Source organism: Colossoma macropomum, unplaced genomic scaffold (assembly GCF_904425465.1).
Source record: "Colossoma macropomum unplaced genomic scaffold, Colossoma_macropomum, whole genome shotgun sequence".
NCBI lineage: Eukaryota > Metazoa > Chordata > Actinopteri > Characiformes > Serrasalmidae > Colossoma > Colossoma macropomum.
Genome location: NW_023494803.1, coordinates 34,972,410 through 34,994,066, shown reverse-complemented (window position 1 = coordinate 34,994,066; position 21,657 = coordinate 34,972,410). Strand labels below are relative to the sequence as shown.

At 39.5% G+C, this 21,657-nt stretch overlaps 1 protein-coding gene across 2 annotated transcripts in view; it reads right to left on the bottom strand.

Moving 5' to 3' along the window:
• The window catches only part of babam2 (BRISC and BRCA1 A complex member 2), a 104,153-nt gene that overhangs the window by 27,574 nt on the left and 54,922 nt on the right, over nt 1–21,657 (bottom strand). For both annotated transcript variants that reach the window (XM_036593623.1, XM_036593624.1), the window contains exon 7: nt 159–268. In XM_036593623.1, the coding sequence (XP_036449516.1) occupies nt 159–268 (110 nt within the window). The remainder of the gene's footprint in view (nt 1–158; nt 269–21,657) is intronic.

Below are 21,657 nucleotides of genomic sequence, written 5' to 3'. Positions count from 1 at the left end.
CTACATTTTGAAGCATTACAATGTTTGTGCAAAACACTGGATGGAAACAGTTAATGACTGCTTGACTTTCAGTGACGAATAGTGAGCTAGTAGCACGTTCATTCCTTGGACATGGATTTAACTGAAAGTAGTATGTTTGCGTCTTTGGGAATACTTACTGTTCTATGCTGGGTGATAAGAAGAGTTTGGGAAAGACCTGCGTAGCCTCAGCATCTTCAAAACTAACAGAAAGGAGTGCCACATCTTCTCCTGGGTCCAGAGCCGTATCCTGAGAAACGAAACGAAAACAAAAATATCAACGAAATGGTATAACTTTATAAAGCCTACCAAACCAAAATGTGTGCACAAATCATAAAACATACGCAAATACACAGTGGAGCAACTGACTGAGTACAAGAGCTTGTGTTGAGCAGGCTTTTCATCTGGAGGTGGTGTTAGGATTCAGGCTGGAAAAGACTACCTCCATCATTCACGCTGCATTAGCTGAAACTACAGCCACAGCCATGTCTGCCAGTCTCTATCTAATCGTGTGAGAGGGTTCTGCAGAGGCTGCAGGACAATCCCAGTCTGTTCTAGGGTTCTGGTTGATGCGTTCATTCTCAGTTTTCCTAGAGCTAGACCCTGCTGGATTGTCATTAGCACCGAGGCTGAGACGCAGGGCTCTAATCAAATGTCTTTCAGTTGGTTTGAACCTATCCATTTGTGATAATTGCTGCCCGCCGTGCAATCTTTGCCCCCATTAAGAAGGACTGCGTGTGGTGGATGTGTGACGTTACCAGTTAGTGGGGACACATACAAGATGACTGCTAACACATAACCCAAAGAGGCATATTGGGGTCTGGCTGGGAAGACTCAAACTGGCTCTAGATGCATGAATAACACGCAGGCTTGACACAGACTCAAAAGGCACCCTGAATTATAATATATCGAAATCATGGCATCATTTATAATTAAACTGTATTGCTTGTATTTAGCTGCCGCTAATCCAATTATCACCGCCAGTGGATCTCATTCAAGGCATTTGCTCTAAAATATAAGGAGATGATCCAGTTAGCGAGAGACGACCTATAACCATTTCAGGCTGAATCAAAATAGCAAATACGGTTAAGACAAAATGCTAATAATAATAATCATCAGCTAAAAATGCTGACAATAAATATGGACAGTTTTTGCACTTGTTCCTCCCACTTTTAGAATGGTATTACCGAAAACAAGCATGTTCTCTCTGAAAAAGGGATTCTCTCTGGGTTGGTCTCATGTGCAATAAGTATTTAAGTGTTTATCAGTGGTATGGCATTTTCCTAAGTTAGGTTAACTAACTTAAGGTAACACAGTTGCCCCCATAAGATTTTGGAATGTTTCTGTAAGAATTTGTGGCCATTCAGTGAAAAAGAGCATTTGTGAGATCAGGCACGGATGTCGGACGAGAGGGCCTGGCTCACAACTGATGTTCCAATTCATCCTGAAGTGTTTAGTGGGGTTGAGGTCAGGGAACTGTGCAGAAATGGAGGTCCTCCTCACTAAATAGGTCAGACCATGTCTTTTTGGACCTTGCTTTGTGCACAGGAGCAAAGTTATGCTGAAACAGGACATGACCTTCCCCAAACTGTTGCAATGAAGTTGGAAAGCATATAACTGTCTAAAATGTTTTTGTATGGTGTAGCATTAACATTACTCTTTACTGGAACCAAGGGGCCCAAACCCTGAAAAACAGCCCTAGACCATTATCCCACCTCCACCAAACTTTACTGCTGGCAGCACTATGCACTAGTGCAGCACTACAGCACTATGCACAGGTGGCGTTCTCCTGGCATCCGCTAAACTCAAATTCTTTTATCAGAATGCAAGACAGTGAAGTGTGATTCATCACTCCAGAGCCCAGTGGTGACATGCTTTAGACCACTCCAGTTGATGCTTAGCTTTGTGCATAGTGATCTTGTGCTTGTGTGCAGCTGGCCATAGAAACCCTCTCATGAAGCTTCCGCTCTTTGGTGATGTTGCTTCCAGTTGCAGTTTGACCCTCTGTAGTTAGTGATGCTACAGAGGATAGGCGATTTTTACGTGCTACATGCTTCAGCACTCAGTGGCCCCACTCTGCAAGTTTGCATGATCTACCGCTTTGTGGGTGAGCTGTTGTTGCTCCTAGACACTTCCATTTCACAATAATAGCACTTACAGTTGATTGGGGCAGATCTAGCAGGACAGAAATTTGCGTTGTGGCAGAGGTGGCATCCTATGAAAGTGCCACATTTAAACTCACTGAACTCTTCAGTACATTCTACTGCCAATGTTTGTCCATGACGATTTCATGGCTATGTGCTTGATCTTATATACCTGTTAGCAGTGGTTGTGCATGACATAGCTTGCCAAGTCAGGCACTTGATGAACAAAAGTGAGCATTTTCTCTGGCCCTAGTTTATGTTTTAAGCTGTCACACCATTAGCATTATGTCACTGTGACATACTGTAAGCCATATTGTAATATAATGTGCTATGTTGTTATAATGTGCTATGTCATTTAATCCAAAAAAGTGTCATGACACAACACAATGTCAGAAAAATCAATGTCATGTGACATACATGTTATGTCAAGTTAACACTAAATTTGATTAGAGCAGCCTTTATGACAGACAAAGCCTACTGGAAAAAGCCCTATAAATATTCAATGTACATTTAAGTCAACTGTCATGACATACTTATGTAGGTGTCATTTACCCTTAGCCTACTTAACACTGCCCTACGGTAAAGCGTTACTAAACAAAGATACCACACAAGACTAGGGAGCATAACACAGCTTTAACACACCAACTAATCTGCAAATGTTGTCACTTTCATATTGGGCAAAAAGCTTCAAACTGGGTAGAATTAGGTCAGAGCAGGACCCTTGAGAGGACGCCCAGCTGGGAGAGGCCAAGATCTGACACTCGGGATAAAGACTGCTTACACTGTTTCTAAATGGTCATGAGTAAACTTAACAACTAATCCAGGTTTGGAGCATAGCTTTGGAGGTACTGCACTTTCAAATTTCAAATAAAAAATAGAGAAAACTCAAGTAGTGGTGAATGCAACCTGTCTTTCTCTGCTTGCCTTTTGAAATATACGTTGAATGAATGGAAAGAATGGAAACAGTAGAGAAATGCAGCTAGCAAAAGCTGTTAACAGCAGATCACAGCAGAATGACTCAGACTGTCAGAGGAAATAAATGAAATCACATTTCTTTGAAAATTCAAGGCAGCAGTAATTTATAGCACAAAAGAAACTTCAATGTACACATCTTACAAGAAAGGTTCCCAGAAAATGCATTTAATATAGTGTTAGCTGTTTTGTATGAATCCAAAACATAGTGCTGCTCAACCTGCAATGCACCAGCAGAGTCATGTGCATCATAAAACATGCTGAAACTCTGCTGCAATCCTCCACCTACAGCTTTGTGTTACCACAACGTGATGCCTTTGAAATGCACTTCTACTAGTTAAAACAGGAGCTTGCTGACTAAGCATTCTGAATTCTCTCCATAACTGCTCTGAAAATTACTGAACCATATGTAGAGTGTGGTTGAGAACATGTTCCTTCCTTAGTGCAGACACTTCCTTTCCACATGCTGTGCTTTTCAGGTATGCAAAGTACAGCACAGATAGCATGAGTAGAAGTGAGGCACTCATATTTTAAATATAAAGCCGACTATATGAATTGTCCAAAAGTCTGTAGACACCTGTATGCTGTGAGGATTTGACTACATTCAGCCACAAGAGGATTAGTGAGGTCAGGTTCTGATGTTGGATGATTAGTTCTGGATCATATACACCCCTCAAACCCACTCAGCTCAAAGGTACTGTAGTTCAAAACGCAGTTGCTGAAATTAGTGAAAAAATGCTGAAATTAGTAGAGGTATTATGTGGATGTGTGCCTTGGCTGGGGGTCAGCACACATCCACCTTATGATGATGAAAATAAATGTACAGTTCGGTGTACAGGATTCTAAGGCCTCAGTTGCAAAGGTTCAATTTGACAAGGCTTGGAGGCAAAATCTGTAAACACAGTTGAAAGTAACATAAACGAAATGTCAAGCACAAGCCTCATCATTTGTCTCTTCCTGCTCCTCATCCTAGACTCATAAGACAGAGAGCTGCACAAGGGGAGGGGGCATCTGCAGCCCAAGGTGTTGTTTGATTGAATTAGTTCGCCTCAGTGCAGCAGTGTGCTGCGTCTTGACTTTAAAAGCTGGAACACAACTGGAATGAGGAAAAGGAGGTGGTCCTTAAAATCTTTGCTTGTTACACTTCAGCAGTGGGTGATAACAGAGATGTGAGTAAATTATAGGTTAAGCCCTATTATTTCTTCATAACTCATCGAAACATGCAGAGAAATTGTGCCAAAAGTATGGGTTCGAAACTTTTTAGCAACACCACATTAGTGCAAGTAGAACAGGACATTATTTATTATGATTTATTATGATTTGCTAACAAAAGGTAGTTTTTCAAAAAATGGAAAAACCATCCACATTGTTGCAACTAAACACAACAACGTGCAAAGTGAAGACTTAAACCTGTCAATACAGAACGCAAATTCAATGTAAATGTGATTTACTACCTCACTACCTACGCAATTAATTCTCTAATGACTTTTAAGTAGTAAAGCAAAATTTCAGTAATAACAAAATTGTTCTAAAGGTCGAAGTGATGATCAAAGCAAAAAAGAGAGTCCTGGGCTTTTATAAGCAAAGGCTTGAGAGAAGCAGTATTAGTGAAGCCTTTAAAATGGAACAGATTTAGAAAAGGCTGCAGCAACAGTAGAGTGCAATGCAAATACGACAAAATGCAGATTATCAGATAACCTTATTTCTGTTCCATAGCCAGAGTTGGGTAGTAGGGGAATATATGTAACAGTGTTATGTAATCAGGATGCAGGAGAAAGAATATGTAACATTTCTGTTACAGGTGCAAAATAATCAGATTACAGACACAATATTTAAAAAAGCATGATAAACAGCAGGATTACTTCTAATCACTCTTATTAAGGCCGGTACAGACTTTGTGACAACAGCGATCTTATGTAAGTTTATTACATTGAACGGGAAGCTGCAAATAAAGTCTTTGGCCAAATTCTACGAAAGACTCTGCACATTCAGCTAAGTCGCAAGTCAAATGTTGCAGGATTTCACTGCAAGCTAAAGGCTCTAAAATATTACATTAATTGTTCAATGATTTTAACTCACGATCAAAGAATTCTTTCACAATTTGCATTTTGTGTCTGCAACAGCGTCATCACAATGATAATCATACAGTGTCACCTCGTTTTTAGTCTTATTACTACTACTATAGCATGCATCTATACTGACTAATACAGAGCACTATAAACTGTAAGGTGTGAACGGTTTGCTCAGATATGAAATCCATGAGAAAAGAAACTTTCACTCTTGTGAATGCAGTTTTAAGGGAAAGTTGAGGGGGTGCAACATTTCAATACTTAATTTTAATTCCAAGCTACACCTTATTTGAATACCTGATTAATTCAAACAAAATATTTAATGGCATTTTCAAATGGGTGTACACGCAGCACACATAAACCACAGACAAGTATACATTATACAAGGTGCAGTTTTCCATGTTTACCTTGTGTTTTGTTAAAGTCATTCCTGCTGAAATTGTTTTGTAATTCAAAAGTAACAGAAATTATGCTACTTTAATATAGGAAAACATTATGTTCAGATTATGTCATTTTAATTTAGGAAAGTTATAGACTGCATTTTTTTTACAATGTAATCAGTCATCTGTACCAGAATACACTTTAAAGCAACCTGTCCACCTCTTTCCTAGCAATCACACAAGAAAATGCTGATGTTGTTGCACAAGAGTGACTGATTGTAACTATGTGCAAGCAATCCAACTACATGAAGGAGAATCCTCTGTTATTTATGTGCACGTCACTCCCCTTTGGCTAGCCATGCTCAATTGGGGTTGTACAACAGCAGGACCAGTGAATGCCTTCTAAATGCCCTATGTTAATCCCCCTTCAGGAGTTAGAAGTGAGGCAGTGTGTGAAGGGGAAAGGGGTGGATTAAGGCGGTGTGCCCTGGAGACTACTCCACAGATCAAGCTAAGGTCATAGCAAAGAGGGCCCTTTATTTTAAAATAACATGCCATCAGTCATACTGATTTTGCAAATAACTTTTAAAGACACAACTATTTAAATTCAAGAGTGAAGACCTTGGATATGGATATCTCCCCCTTCTCTCACACTAATCAAATTACTCCACTCAAATTCATCAAAAACAGCAAATTGCCCAGGCACATGTATTAAACTATAAAACACATATGCCTGCTTCGTACACACTTCAGGCTAAATGCTTCTTCTTAAATAAAAACGGAAAAAGGCACATCATTAAAATGCACCTCTCCCAGGTCCACAGGCATTCTGAGGAACTGTATAAGGGACTAATGAAGTGGCCAGCGGTGAGTAATGAGTGTTTGAATGACCCTTGCTCCAGGACTTTGTTAGGGAGGGGGACTCACAGAGGGAAGTGCACACTTACTACCTCTTCTTCCAAGCCAATGAGTCAGTGTCAGGGCGTTGGGATGGGGAAGAGGACTCAGGGTGCCCCAAGTCAATCCCTCACGTGGGCAGCGTGCGTCCTGTACCAGGGGTAGGCGACGTGACATCATGGAGATGTGACAGCTGTCTCCAAGCCAAGAGTTGTCTGGTCAAAGTCACACGAGCACGCAACTGAGGACACCAGCGCACATAAAAGCTCAAAAGTGAGTTGCGTGAAGCCAGTCTATGATTTCTAATCCTGTCTATTCCTGAATTCCTTGAAATGGTAAGAACCATCATAGTTTGTGTTCAGAGCATGCAACCATGGTTCTGACCTAGAACACATGTGAAAATGCAGCCTTTGCTGCATAGATGCACTCTGAGGATTTGCTAAAAAGAAATATAACCTTGCTTATTTTGCATATTAGATTTCCTTTTAGTGTGTTGTAAATGTGCTTTTTTCTTTTATATACTATGAGCAGCAAATGCAACAGGAATATATACAGTGATCCAAGACATTTAGACATTTGTTTCATACTTAAAAATGTATTAAATTCATGTTAGACAACAACATTTTAAATCAAGAGGCATTTACTTTAAAAACAGACCATTTTTGGCAAATATTCTTCAAAAGGCGGGCTCAGATCATTACCACTGGACGACAGACATGCCAGTGCTATCACATTACGGCAAGTATTCCATGTGGAAAGCCTTTGGTGTGCAAGAGATAAACAAGACTGAGAGCAACAAAACCAGACCACTTCCTGTTTCTATTACACTGGCTGAAAACACTGTAATGAACAGCCACATGAACAAAAGTTAATCATTAGCCTAGAAACAGCATGCCGTCAGACTGTGGGCTGCACAAATGGGTCTTTGTTGTTCGGCCACACAATAGAGGTATAATAAAGAGCGCATTAGGCCAAGGTAGGCCAATTAGCCAAAGCAGAGAGCACCTGGGGACAGAGCTGCTGGAGCATGCAGCTAATATCCAAGATACAAGTATGTATACATGTATGCGGGCAAGAGAGAGAGCAGGTGGAGTTCAGGAATGAGTGGGAGTGAAGCATAAAACAACTTGTTTCAGATGGAGTGCAAACGTCTTCTACTTAATGATGTAATGGCTTATAAAAACAAGGCAACTGCCCAAATAGACCATTTTAGATTTATTTTTTTTTTGGTCCACTGATCCAGTGAAATCAATCATCGTTCGATTTAATCATGTGATGAGTTACCCGTCTTTTGACTTGTTCCATCAATTTGAGAGACTTGTAACTCTTGTGGCTGATTTTCAAGTGAGCTGCAGGATGCTTTGCAGGACATTATACAGTTCAAGTGCACTTTAGTTTCATGTAGGTGTCAAGCAGCTAAAGTTGTGTGAAAGCCTCAGCGTGTTTAGCTAGCCTAAGGATGAATGCACTCTTGTATGTCTTGTATGTGTGTGTTCTCAGATAAGAGAATGAAATTTGCAAGTGATATCAGGGATAGCAAACAGTGGTCTCTGCACTCTCATAGGCTTTACTCACCTTACAGATAGCAGTGTGATGCAAAACCAACTGCCTGGCTTGAGCATACAGCCTCTATTACTCCTTACATACATGCATATTTAACTGGCAGGACATGAGCTGCTTTGAATGCTGCTGCAGCAATCACATGTGGCACTCATCGTACTGAATCATTCTCTCACTGTAGAAATGCATATACTACATACTGCTGTTCTTGCACTTTAAGAATGGACATACTTGTGTTTGACAAATAAAAAAATTGCACTGTCCACTTGTGGCCGAAATTAAGCGGCCAGAATTATAAAACATGCTTTACTGTATACACATAGTATGCTTTAATTCCAAAAAAAAGTCAAGTGCTGCTTATTGTGTCTCCTATGTACACTCACACTGCTTTTTTTCCATTATACCAGACAAACCAGGGAATGATGTGAAGGAATGTTCATCTGTCACAATACAGTCACCCAGACTGAAGATTATCATTCACCCTGTGGACCCACTTCCAGATGTGCTTTTGAATACTGTGAGACGACATAATACAGCTGTACACATACGACCAACACAGCAACCACAGCTCTACCCCATCCTGCTGTCTTTGCTCTCTCTTACTGGACAAACTTTATGCAAATCAGCCAAACCTTGAGCAGTCAGATTTTTGATCTGGCCAGAAATGCTTGTGACACACCCATAGTCAAGTACATGCACACATTCCAGGAGATTATTACAACGGTTGAAAAAATGTATGGGAGTAGAGATAGTAATGTTGGTTAAATTTTTTTTAAACAATATTGGAAAGTTCAAGGAACAGAACTAGCCAACAACACCTGCTTGCATTTTAGTGATATGACCAAAGCGGCCAACAGTTGGCAATTGATTTGACGCGTCAGAGATTGTGGCAAATGTTTTGGGGGGTCCCTTAGTTGTATATCTCACTTTAGTGGCAGATAATTTTGCCTGTTTCAAGCGTATTTCTTAAAACAAAGAAAATTATCTGCACATCTAGTGAGATAATTTTGCTTAACCCTTGTTTGGTGGTGGGGTCTGTGGGACCCATTTTCAATGATTACCAAAAGAAAATTGATGCAATTTATTATTATTTCAACCTCAGATTCTGAGTCTTTGTTCATTTTCTGTGAAGAACATACAAGATAACACATTTTCAGGGTCTTCACACTGTTCACCCCCCCACACATTTATATTACACATGCGGGAAATAAAAGTGTGGAGGTGCTGTCCCCCTTCACTCTGTTCTCCTCCTACATGGCCAGCTGTTAGTGTGTGTGTGTGTCTGTGTGTGTATGTGTTTGTATATGTGTGCATGTGTGTGAGGGTGGACAACATGGACAGGCTGCTGACTGGCTACAGCTGCTAAAGGAGAAGCCTACGCTGACCACTTGTGATATTTTAAACATCTGGTATTTTTACATAAATTGTTTTGGCTGTATTGATTTACAATAATGCAGTGGGTCCCCCAGACCACTGAGTAACAAACACATCAACACCACACAAGGGTTAATAAAATCAATTAAAACAAGCACAGTACATATTGGCTATATTTACTAAATTTAAGAGCATTTCACTTGCCAAGATACCATTTATTTGCAGTGTGAATTTTTTTTACAGCCAAAATGTGAAATGTGTCCAGGGGAACCAGGCAATAGCCAGTGCTGACCCTTGCATACTGCTTTGGAAAATAATCAGCTCTTGTTAGCTGCTTACTTAACAGCTTTCGAGTGATCTTTTTTCATTTTTGAAGTCTTACATTTGCATGAAGACCTTTGTGGGGAATGAAAGAAAAAATGAATCACTCACTATGAGAAGTTTAGAATAAGAGAGAGGATGAAAGGATACTAATAAATTCAGAGAAATCTTACACTGGAATGTCCTCTGTGACATGACTCACACAACATAACACAGCGCGCTAAATGACTCTCATGAGTAGGTAAAAGAGTTAAAAGACACACAAACCTGCTTAAGACAAATACACACAAACAACACACGTCCACACAGACAAATTTACTCACGTACACATCTTTTGTGAACACAAAAATAGGTCACAAACCACAATACACGCACATACACGCACACTCACAGACATCACTGCCTGGAAATGGCTGATGAAACACCTGTTAGTGACTCACAGAGGACAATCAACAGCTCCTTCATACTCGATGGTGAGTCGCAAAAAAAACAAGTAATAGCACACACAAACACTATACTCTATAGACTTTGCTTCAGGTGTTAGTAGGAACCAGGGAGGAGCTCTCACTGAGTCGACACAGAGAGATTTGGGACCAGGCTCTGAAAGTACAACTGAAAGTGTGGTACAGTGAAATGACTGCTGTGGGTAAAATATGGCTGGATAAAAGATAAACAAGGCCGCGTGCGTCACTGAACAATCACTTCAAGAGAAAAAGCTCAGTCTGTAGTGCATGCAGAAAGCCACCAGGCCATATTGAGCAATTCTAAAATCTCCACAGAACACAAACATGGATTAGGACGTCAGCCATTTCTAAAATAAGCCCAATTTCTTGAACTTAACGCCATGTGAAGTAGTATGTAAACAATGTTAAAGTTTCAAAACAATCCATTCACTACCCAGACCAAACAGTCCATATATGGCACAGTATCAAAAACAACAACAGTTTAATTCTAGAAGATAAAGATTGGAAAACAGTCAAACAAAAATAGAGACTGAACATATAACCAGAGAAATGTTTTAAAAAAATAAAACACAAGAAGAATGTAGGATATAGGCCCTCCAAAGCAAATCTGAATCATACTAATGAATAATATTAATAGCACCAACTGGACCAATGGCTAATCAGATCAATGCCATGGTGAAGCCACAATGGTGTTACATCAAAGCTGTAAAATCGAAAAAAATTGAATAAAAGTCTAATAACAATATACACTATAATAACCGTAGCCTGCAGGCTAATTTAACACAGTAAGCTTAGCTACTTGATTATTTATACAAAAAATAACGTATAGGCTATTCATTTATTAAATCTACAGCAAGAACAACTGAACCATAGCAAGAATACATTTCTGACCACTGTTAATTTTCTCTGGTTTAAGCGGGCTTTTCTGTGGTGTTACTGCACTGCATTGCATTCTGAAAGTGGGTTCCAGGAGTAAGGTGCCACGGATATTAAGCCTGTAATTGTGCGTTAGGTTAAAAAATATGCTCAGACACTATGCTGGTGGCACATTAGAAACAAAAACCTGAATGCATCATGAATACGTATGTTAAACTACTTACAGCTTTCGCAAAGCTGATGACACTGAGAAATCGCAGCAGCCTTATTTCCAACAGGTTCGCAAGATCAAAACCAAATTTTTACTGTTGTCCTGATATGAGCTTCTGTGATAAAGGGCTGTGAAAACAGAACGGCCAAGATCTATAACGTCTACAAGTATGTTTTTGAACATATCTGCTATTGCCGATATATAAACATTTACAAAATGTAGAAATTGGGACAAGATACACATGAATTAACCAGCTTGAGCTGGAACAAACAAAATCATTCTCGCACTCCTTTCATGTTTGGGAAGACTTCGGTGTCCCAGCCGTGGACAGTAACGATGGACAAGAAGGGGAAGGCTGAACAGTGACAGCGCCGAAATTGCTCAACCGAAAGATCAAATAACTGTGCTAATATCTTCAATATGCTAAATAATTTGTAAAGACATCACACAAATGTGTCAGTTACAGTGAGGAGAAAACGCAAAGCTAACGTTAGCCCTGCTTCTTATTCAAAGCTTCCGTTCTACCTTAAATAGAGCAGCAGTTATATGTTACTATTCAGTTTCAGGATCTGTACAGGCTCTGGCAGAGGAACACTGAAACAGCATTCATTGCATCTCAGTACAGTTATCACAGTAACAATTTTATTGCACATTAAACTTTATGTTCATATAATGTTGCCCTAAAGGTCCTCACAAGTTTCTAACTAAGTGCAGGGTGCACATATCTCATGCACCAAACCCAGAAAGACAAACAGGTAGGGCACTCCAAACCACAAATACTTTCAGGTCCACTGAACTATTTGTCAGCTTTACTGCACTTGTGCCCACTCTGTCTCACACTCTCTGGAGGGGTAAGAACAGCTATCCATGCTTCAGCACACAGTAAACAGAATGATGCACAGGCATGACTTCTCACCATTGTGTGTCACTAGGCCGCTGAGCTTCAGCAATACGCATACATAAAGTTCTCACCAAACCAGACCCGGTCTGAAGAAATAATCATGAAAATAATCTTCAGTACCAGTACGAACCAATAGATGCACAAGCGTAATGAACCACTTGAGGACACAAAGGTTCCTAAATATAAATTATATAAATTTTGCAAGGCGGGCAAGTCAGGAAAACAGGTAAGAGTGATATGACAAAAACAGAACGATTTTACCTTACACAGCAAAACAAGCTATGAAAAACTGTGAGCACTTTTTTTTAAAATGAACATTTGCAAAAATAAACTACACTGAAGAAAAATTCAAACACAACACATTTTTACTGACAAAACTTTACTGAAACCCTGCAAAAAACAGGGTGGATCTTAAAACAGTTTTCTGTGAAAGAGAATTCCTGCACTGGTAGTAACCTGATGCAGCATAACACATTTATAGGAAAAAAAACAGGGATTTTTTTTTTTATCAAACAGTTGCAAAATGGATGCAAAACCAAAACTGCTGTATTTATATTTTTGTACAGTATACTTAAAAAGGAACAGAAGGACAAAATCAATGAATACATTAATAATAAATTATGTTAACTGTCTAATGGGTTGACACCCAATCAGCTACTTGATACTATTCACTGGTTGATGTTGTTTACAGGTTCTCTGTAGTTGGTCCAAAGTCTTTTTTTCTTTTATGATGCAATTGTTCAGTGTTGATGTACTAAAGATGCCCATCATATACTCTGAAAAGCACAATGTTACATAATTTACTAATACAGCGATAACATTGCTGTGCTTCTGTCTTAACACTGCTTTGCTACAGACTAGCTTTTCAACACCAGCTCACATCCTGAACTCTCTCTTTCTTACACACCCACACCCACAAAAACCATGAAGTGTTGGAGGAAATCCAAAACGTACAGACAAATGAGACACTGATCTCCGAAATGCCGTCTGTCTTTATTTAATTGGGCTCAGTCTAGCACTAGCCTGCTCACTTGGCTCAGTGGCTTGCCACAGGCTGCAGTACCTCAGTGACCATTGCAACATTCTATGTGACCTTAACAAGGTAAAACGGAGTGGAAACAAACAGGAAACATGTTGTTCTAATCGAAGCTACTCCTTCCAAACCGTCATGTGCTTAGTGTTCTCTTGCTGTCACTTATTAACCCATTTCAAATGACAACCAACACATATCTAATGTATGCAGCACAAACACTGATTCAACATGAGAGAGCTGCTGAGAAATACTCTTCTGGAAAAAAGCTCCAGCAGTATCAAACGATTTCTCCACTGGGTTGAAGCAGGGTTATCACCATGGATAATATTAGTAACTGAGTCATGATGACATCATGACAGATTTACAGTAATCAGGAAAAAAGGCCAAACAATAAAATTAACCTAACTGAACAATAACAAACCCTGCAAAGCCAATCAATGATGAATGAAGTAAATTATAAAGTGATCACTTCCAATTAAATAATTTAATGGGTAATCTCTTTTTAATTAATCAAAATATGAACTCAAAAGTAATCTTTTGTATATTGTCCCTGGTATTATTACACACGACGCATTTTTTTAAGGGATACAATTCTTTTTCTTCCATAAACATATGCCAGTATTCAGTATACCGTGACACTAAACGCACACAATAACGTTATTGTAGACACTTTGAAATTCCATCACTTATCACTTGATACAGTGAGCAATCAGAACCAAAGCAAATCCACAACATGGAAGAAGGAGGAGCAGATAGGTACCTTTTTATCCCTCAGAAAGGTAAAAACTCACACCCCACCTTGCACAGGGCAGGAAAAAACGCTCAGTCTCACGAATACACTTCTGTTTGCAGTCACAAATTTTATGTGCATAAAGTAAAAGGCATGAAAGCATCTTGAACGTAACTTAAGTAGATTGACAGACTTCTAAAGAGTTAACAGGTGAGTCCAGTTGTTCCACGTAAGGTAAAACATTTACTGAATGATTTACTGCATATTTACAGTATACAAAGTCAAAAAGGCTACCTCAATGTCTGTTACAAGCTTTGTCCGCAGTTCGAGTGGACTCAAATGATGTTGGTACTGAACGCAGTGTGGCATCATCGTTAGCTTCATGCTATCATATAACAGAAAATCTTATTTGCCTGCTACTAGAAATTAGCGTTCTGTGTATTATTCAGCACTGTTACATAATGACTGGTGTGACATGATGATTAAGTGATATTGTGTAGAATACGCCACTTAAATGTTGGTAAGCTACAGGTACTACTAGAACGTTCCGTGCTGTACTTTATGTTGGTGCAGCTTCACAGCTTGGTACAGGTCTCAATGTTCAATGGCAGGGTTCTCAATTTCTGCACTTCAAATAGTTCTGTATGATATGTGATATATTGTGAGCATCATCTGGACAGTTTTTTTTTTATGACTGCTTCATTGTAAATATTGCACATATATACCTCTAATTAAAAAAATCACATTTAGAATGTACCTTTATCAAATTTAAATATATTTATTGTATGGAATATTGTGATAATATTGTAAAACCTAAGGTAATTATCATGATCATTTTTAACACCAGCAGATGCCTAAACTTCCATCAAAATGTAATGAATCTTGCCTCTAAAGCGTCTTCTGATCTGTGGCTACATCAATGTGCATGCAGTTGGACAAATACAATATTACCCAATAACATTTATTTATTTTAACACTATTTACCCAACACCACCCCCACCTATCATCGACCCTCTCTGATTCTGTATTTCACTCAGAAATATATTGCGGAACAGAAGGAAATGCATTAGGATTTCCATTTCACATTGACTCTAATACAGTAATCATGACTGAATCTTCACCTTCTCTGATTTCCAGAGTGATTTTTTCTACCTTATCTCTCTTATCGCTATGGTTTTAGGAATTTCTTGTATTATCTAAACAGTATGACTTAAGAGTCAGATTACCACTCTAATAGAGGAACTATTGACTTGAAAAGTGAGACGGAGAGTGGTGAATAAGACACATTACTTCAGGTCTGTGAGGAAACGTGTGAGGAAACAGCAGAGATTCTGAAGTAGTACTTCTTTTGAAGAGTGAACAGGGAGGAGTTGTGGTATGATACACAAGAAAACACGGCTGTGTGGGGGTGGGAGGCGCGGTGACATTTTCTGGAGGTTACACACAGGGCAGAACGGCACTGGAGAACAGCAAGCATGGAGAAATGCATAAAAGTTGTGTGCATATTTTAAAACATACATTATGAAATCACTGGAAATGTGTATCAGTTCCAAATCGTCCTTAGACTCAAAATGTAATAGTGGCATTCCAAACATACGCCAGCTGCACATGGGGGTCTACATAACACACCCAACATACAGGCCAGTTTGTCTGCCACTGCTGTTAACTGTCACTGACTCTGAAGCGTATCAGTTCTTGACATTTCCTAGGTCATTTGTGGAGCAAACACCTTTTCTGAGGTAAGCTGTGATAAGCTTCCACCAGAGAGTGTGTGTCACAGCAGTGAAATGGCAGCAGGTCTCCTTTAGCAGCAAACCAGGTTTGACCACTGAGCACTGTAAAAACAACCTGTCCTGTCGTGCTGAATCTTTCAACTTTAAAGTTAAGGCACCAGGGAGTAAGAAAATAAAAAGGAAAAAAAAGTGAGGTCTTATATAGTTGATAGTGGCCGGCACAATATATGCAATCACAAAAATCTGTATAAAACCTAATTTTTAAAATAATTTGTGCCATTATGTACAAGTTATTCTTCTTTTACTGTGGGAGAAAAAAATACATGTTTAACAGAAAACAATTAGTTTCAGCATTATTTTATTTGTCCACTCTTGGCTGTAGGAGTATGTATTTTTGGAGGGATTTTTTTTCCATACCTCAGAAGTTCAGTCGAGTAATTACAAATTTAGACTTACCAGTCCACAAAACCTTACTTCACATCTCAGACTGAGTCCAATTTGGTGCTCTAGTGTAAAGTTTTTTCTTTTTTGTCTATTTCCCTTACTCAGTAAAAGCTTCTTAACAGCTACTTTCAGACCCACAGTGCTGAGTTGTCTTCTCACAGTGGAAGGACGAACAGAAAGACCTGTGGATTTTTTCAGATCTGAAGGAAGAGTGGAGCTTGACTTTCTCCTCTCTCTCAAAGACGAAAGCTTTAAGTGCTGTTTATTTGATGGGGACAGTTGTGGCCTTGTGGGTCTTGCATGGCTGTAAGGAGTCCCATTTTCTCTGTAACTTTAGGAAATTTTGTTTAGGAAAACATGTTTTAATCATTGTCCTTAGACATTCCCCCTTTTTTGCCAACACATTTTTGAAAAACAATCCAAGGAACCCAACCGACCCCCTAAAAAAAACAAAAAATACATATGAGAGAAAGAGACAGACAGGCCGTCAGACAGAGAGACGGACGGACAGAGGTCACAGTGATAATCAGTCATCATATGCACTCGCTGGTGACACTCGTCATGTGTCACAACACAGCGGCATTGGGCTGGACGCTCGCAGGCCTGACCTTTCTGACAGCGCGTCCATCACTGTCACAGCTCCACTCTTCAGACTCCGCCTGGCACCATGCCAGCACCCTCTGGCAAAGGTGAGGAGACCCCTGCTCCCACCCTCTCCACCATGGCGGAGTATCAGTCAAAACTACCAATGTTATTCAACAGAAGAAAAGAAACGAAGCAGAAAGTACTGAGAGTGAGGAGGTGGATTAAATCAAACCACCACCTAAGGAGGCAAACAGCGGAGGGAAAACAATGGAAAGCAGAGAAGAAGAAAAAGTGCTTTTTTCTGCATCCAACTTCTACTTTAATTCCAGCTCGAATTAAATGAAAAGACAGTAAAGACAGCAATTTTAAGGGAGATGAAATGTAAGCAAACGGCATGTATAGTACATTAAGGAAAGATCAAGCCACCTCTAAGTGAACTCAAGCGCACCACTTCACCCTAAGACTCGTCGTTTCACAGTAATCTCTCTAAGGGTGAGACCTTCCAACATCAATAATCCTTAGCTTTCTAAATGGCATCTTTGCTGGGGAAGACAATAAGCATATTGTCCCAGGCTAAAGCTCACCTTAGCATTAAGCACTGACATCATAGCCACAAGGTGCGGCTCCCAACTGTCAAGATACAAACTCATATTTACAGAAGATAATTCATGGGGTTTAGACTGCTAGATTCTATTTATGAGGCCATCTATTGCACAAGCACCATAAATCAGTAAGAAGCCAATGCTTAAGTTTTCAGATTTGGATCCCTGTTTCTTAGATTGTTCATCTGTTTCTATTAACTCTACTGTTATCCTCACTGTAACTAATGGCACGCTGATTTTAAACCCACACATTCTTCTTGAGCGGAAGCCAATTCATTCCCCAAAGCAACGTCACTGATTTCAAGTGTTCGCTGGAAGCCAGGCTCGACTTCCTCAAGAAAGATAAATATCGGAAACCAAAGGAGTGACATTCTTCCTTGGTAACTTGAACTGTGATGCAACACCCATGATGCAAATAGTTCCTCCTTTGCATACTGACAATTATGCTAGTGGTATATGACTAATACTTTGGATAATGATATACAGGGGGGGTCTAAGTTTTTCATTATAAATCATATTTTCAGCATAACAATTTGAATGAAAAGCAGATTGTTGGAAATATTTAGATAAATCCCAAAATTGTATTTATTGTATTTAGTATGAGATTCTTTTGCTTTAATGACAGCATGCTCTTGAGCTGGCATGGACTCAACAAGTTTGTGGAAAATCCTCGGAAGAGATGATCAAATCTACCTAAGAGCTGTCTGAACATGAGCTTCAATGGAAAGGATAACAAAAAACAGTCTAACCTTTTTGCAAAAAGGCCTTAACCTGGTCAATGTCACGAATTTGCTTTTTAACATTTTTTGACGTGGTATTATATTTTTTCCAAAAAAAAACAAAAAAAAACAACAAAAAAAAACCATTTCCTATTTTTTTTTACATATTCTATCCTACAACTAATTACACTAACCACTTCACGCAACATTTGAACATTTTATTTATTTATTTTTTATATTTGAACGGTCTTAAGTGTTGAAGTGAAGTTGAAAAGAAATGAATTTTACTCTTTTAAGAGTAGAAGTCTTTTGCCATGATGGGGAAAAAATATAAAAAAATAAGCACATGTGAGACAGTGAGTGCAGGAGTGAGTGAGTTCTCCTTTTCTAAGCCTGAAAGAGGCTTTTTTGTTTCCTCACTCGTCCAGGGCAAAATAGACTGGAAGTCCATTTCGGTGCTTTTGTTCAGACTCTACCCATTATGCTAAACTGAGCTCGTAGAGAGGAACTCGCTCACTTTAGAAGGCCTGTAATTAATAAAATACTGAACTACATCTTTTAAAAAGACATAAAAAGATATATCAGCCTGAGTTATTCCAAGCACATTCAGTATTTCTATAAATTTCAATAACCACTCAAATCCCTGTGAGCTTGCTTTGAGCCTAAAAGCAAGGGTGTGAACACAGACATGAGCAAAGACTATTGCAGTGTCATGTTCTGCACTGGATTCATGTGGTAAAGAGAAATTTAGCGCTTCTCATGAGCTTCTCTTTTATTCCCCACCCAGTGTTTACTGTAAATGGTGGAGCACACACAAGTCCTGCTTTTCCAGTGTAACGTCACTCACTGCTCTACTTCACTCCCATGCAGCACTGGGAAAAAGTCAGAGACCATTCATTTATTTAACTTACAGTCAAAACCATCAAGTGCAAGATAATTATTTCTTATTTTTAGCATCAGGAGAAAAGCAGAAAACATTTAACAGAAAATCACACAGAAGCCTCAACAGCTAAATATAATAGCAATTTGTTTAGTACTTTGTGTGTCCACACTTTGCCTTTATTAGTGCTCCATTCTTTTCAGGAGACTTCGGCTCAATCCCATTTCACCCCTCTCCCCTACCACTCAGCCCTACCCCTCAGTTTTGAGCGTTCACGCCCAGGGGTAGGGTGTCCTGATTCTTGTTGAGATAGAGGGGTAGGGCGAAGTGTTTGGGCTACAGGGCCCTCCAAATGGAGGTTTTTCAGAGTCGCACTCCAAACAGAGTGTTATGAGAAAAAAAGAAAAACCGGCTGCGTGAGCGACTAAAGAAACCCACAAATGTGAGGATTTTCTCTGTTAAAAACTTAAGATAATCGTTGTATTATCTTAGTTTAATGTCGTTTCAGTGTATTATGGTCCTTTTCTACATAACAAGCATAAAAAAACCCTAACAGTACGCTGATGTCTCAGTAGCTAGCTGAATTACCTGTTCCACCTTAAATGGTGCAGCAATTCTGATGTCTGAAGCACTAGAACGTAACTGTTGCTCCATTCAAGGTGGAACACGGAAATTCGAAAAAGAAGCTGGCGAATATCTGACTTCAGCTTCATATTACTGAGGATTAGTAAATAATTGCCTCCCCCCCTTTGAAAGCATATGATGCCCTAAATGTAACTAAAGTCCAGCAGTAAGGAGCTGAACTTCACCCTCCTCTGCTATCACTGCAGACTGGCAGGGCGGCCTACAGAGCAGCGCTAGTAGCTGTTAATGAAGTAATGTTCTTCTTTATTTGAGGGTCCCATTTCATAGAGGAAGATTTCAACCACTACTCCCTTGAAACTCAGTTCCAAGGGGCAAGGACATACTCGAAAACAAGGGGTAGGGGTAAAAATAAGAAATGCGTTTGGGCTTTCTTCTCTGCCAAATTCGGAAGCTGGTTGCATTGTCTGCTTCTGACGAATCTAGTAACATTTTCTATGATGCAGAGTAAAGAATGCCCTTACTTGGTTGTTTTACGTATTTTTCAAAATGTATCCGCTTAATAGCCTTATATGATTGTTTTATTTTCTTCATTTAATTTATCTTAATTTAAGTTCTCCATGATTCCTGAACAATGATTATTTTTATTTTATTTCTATACTTTTAAAATCATAAATTTATGTTTACTCTTTTCAAACTCTTGTTTTTTGTATAATGCTTGGTTACAATGTAAATGAGGGTCACCCTCAATGTACTCTGGGTTTGAATAAAGGTTGATGTTTGAGGTCTGGGCTCTGGGGTGGCCAGTCTATTATTTTTTGAGAACACCAGCAACGTCTTTCTATTTCCTCTTTTCAGTAAGAGCTTCTTGACAGCTACACATCCTTTCAGACCCATAGCGCTGAGTTGTCTTCTCACAGTGGAAGGATGGCTGTGGACTTTTTCAGATCTGAAGCAAGAGTGGAGCTTGACTTTCTCCTCTCTCTCAAAGATGAAAGCTTTAAGTGCTGTTTATCTGATGGGGGCTGTTTGTTGGTCTACCAGGTCTTGCATGGTTGTTAGCACTCCCATTTCCTCTATATCTTTTAATCATTTTCTGAGCTCTACCTTTGAAACTCCACTTTTTCACTTATTTTCCTTTGAACTTCCTCTTCATTATGCAAGCTGATTATTTTATATCTAATCTCCTAAAAAATGAATAAGTTAAATGAATAAACTGAACTATGGTCTCTGACTTTTGCTCAGTTTTCTTTCTTGTCAACAGCACATTTCCTGCTTTGTTTCCTCTCATGCTTCAGTCTTCTGCACTGTTTTCAGGCCAAGTAACTCATGCACTCATTGCAAATATACAACATTAAGTGTGTGTGCGTGCTGGATTAACACGGCAGAGCGCTGTAAGGCTCTGCCCCTCTGTCGCATTCTCTGCTCAGTCAATCGTTGCTGCGGAGATTAATTAACCTTGATGAATTAATCTAATTAGTTAACACGTTGCTCAAATGAAATGCGACTGCGAGTTCGTAAGTAAGCCCGTTTGCATCTTGCCCACCATTAAAAGATGCAGAAGCAGCAGAGGAGGATGAGGAGCGGAGAGCATAAAGCTACAAACCTTTGCCTGTAACCGCTTATGATAATGACAGCTCTGAAGGTCACGTTTCCCTCTGCTCTAAATAAATGTCAGATAGGCAGTAAATGGCTTTTGGGTGCAGTGCCAGGGTTCAGTGAGGGGCATGACCCAGGCAAACCACGGGCAACCTAACGAGCTGTGGATTCACGGTGGCATTTTCAAAATGCCGAAGCCGGTGTGCTGCTGGTTTCACATTCTAGGTAAGATGTGTTATATGTGCTTAGCACTGTGAAAGGGTGAAGTTCAAGAAAATCAAAGCCTGTGTTTTCTCACAATGTGCAAAAAGCTAAAGGAGAGCAGGGAGCAGGGACGGATCATAGTCTCGTGAGGCCCCTGGGTACAAACATCTTTGGAGACCCCCCCCACCCACTACCACAATAACACATCTGTAAAAATACCAATGAATACATTATTATTAAATGCAGTGAAAATTAATTAATTAATAAATTAATGTGCAATGGCTTGTTGTGTCCACTTAGTAAAGTTTTGTGCTTTATGTGCAAGGTTTATACGTCTGAAGACAAACAGTACTACTACC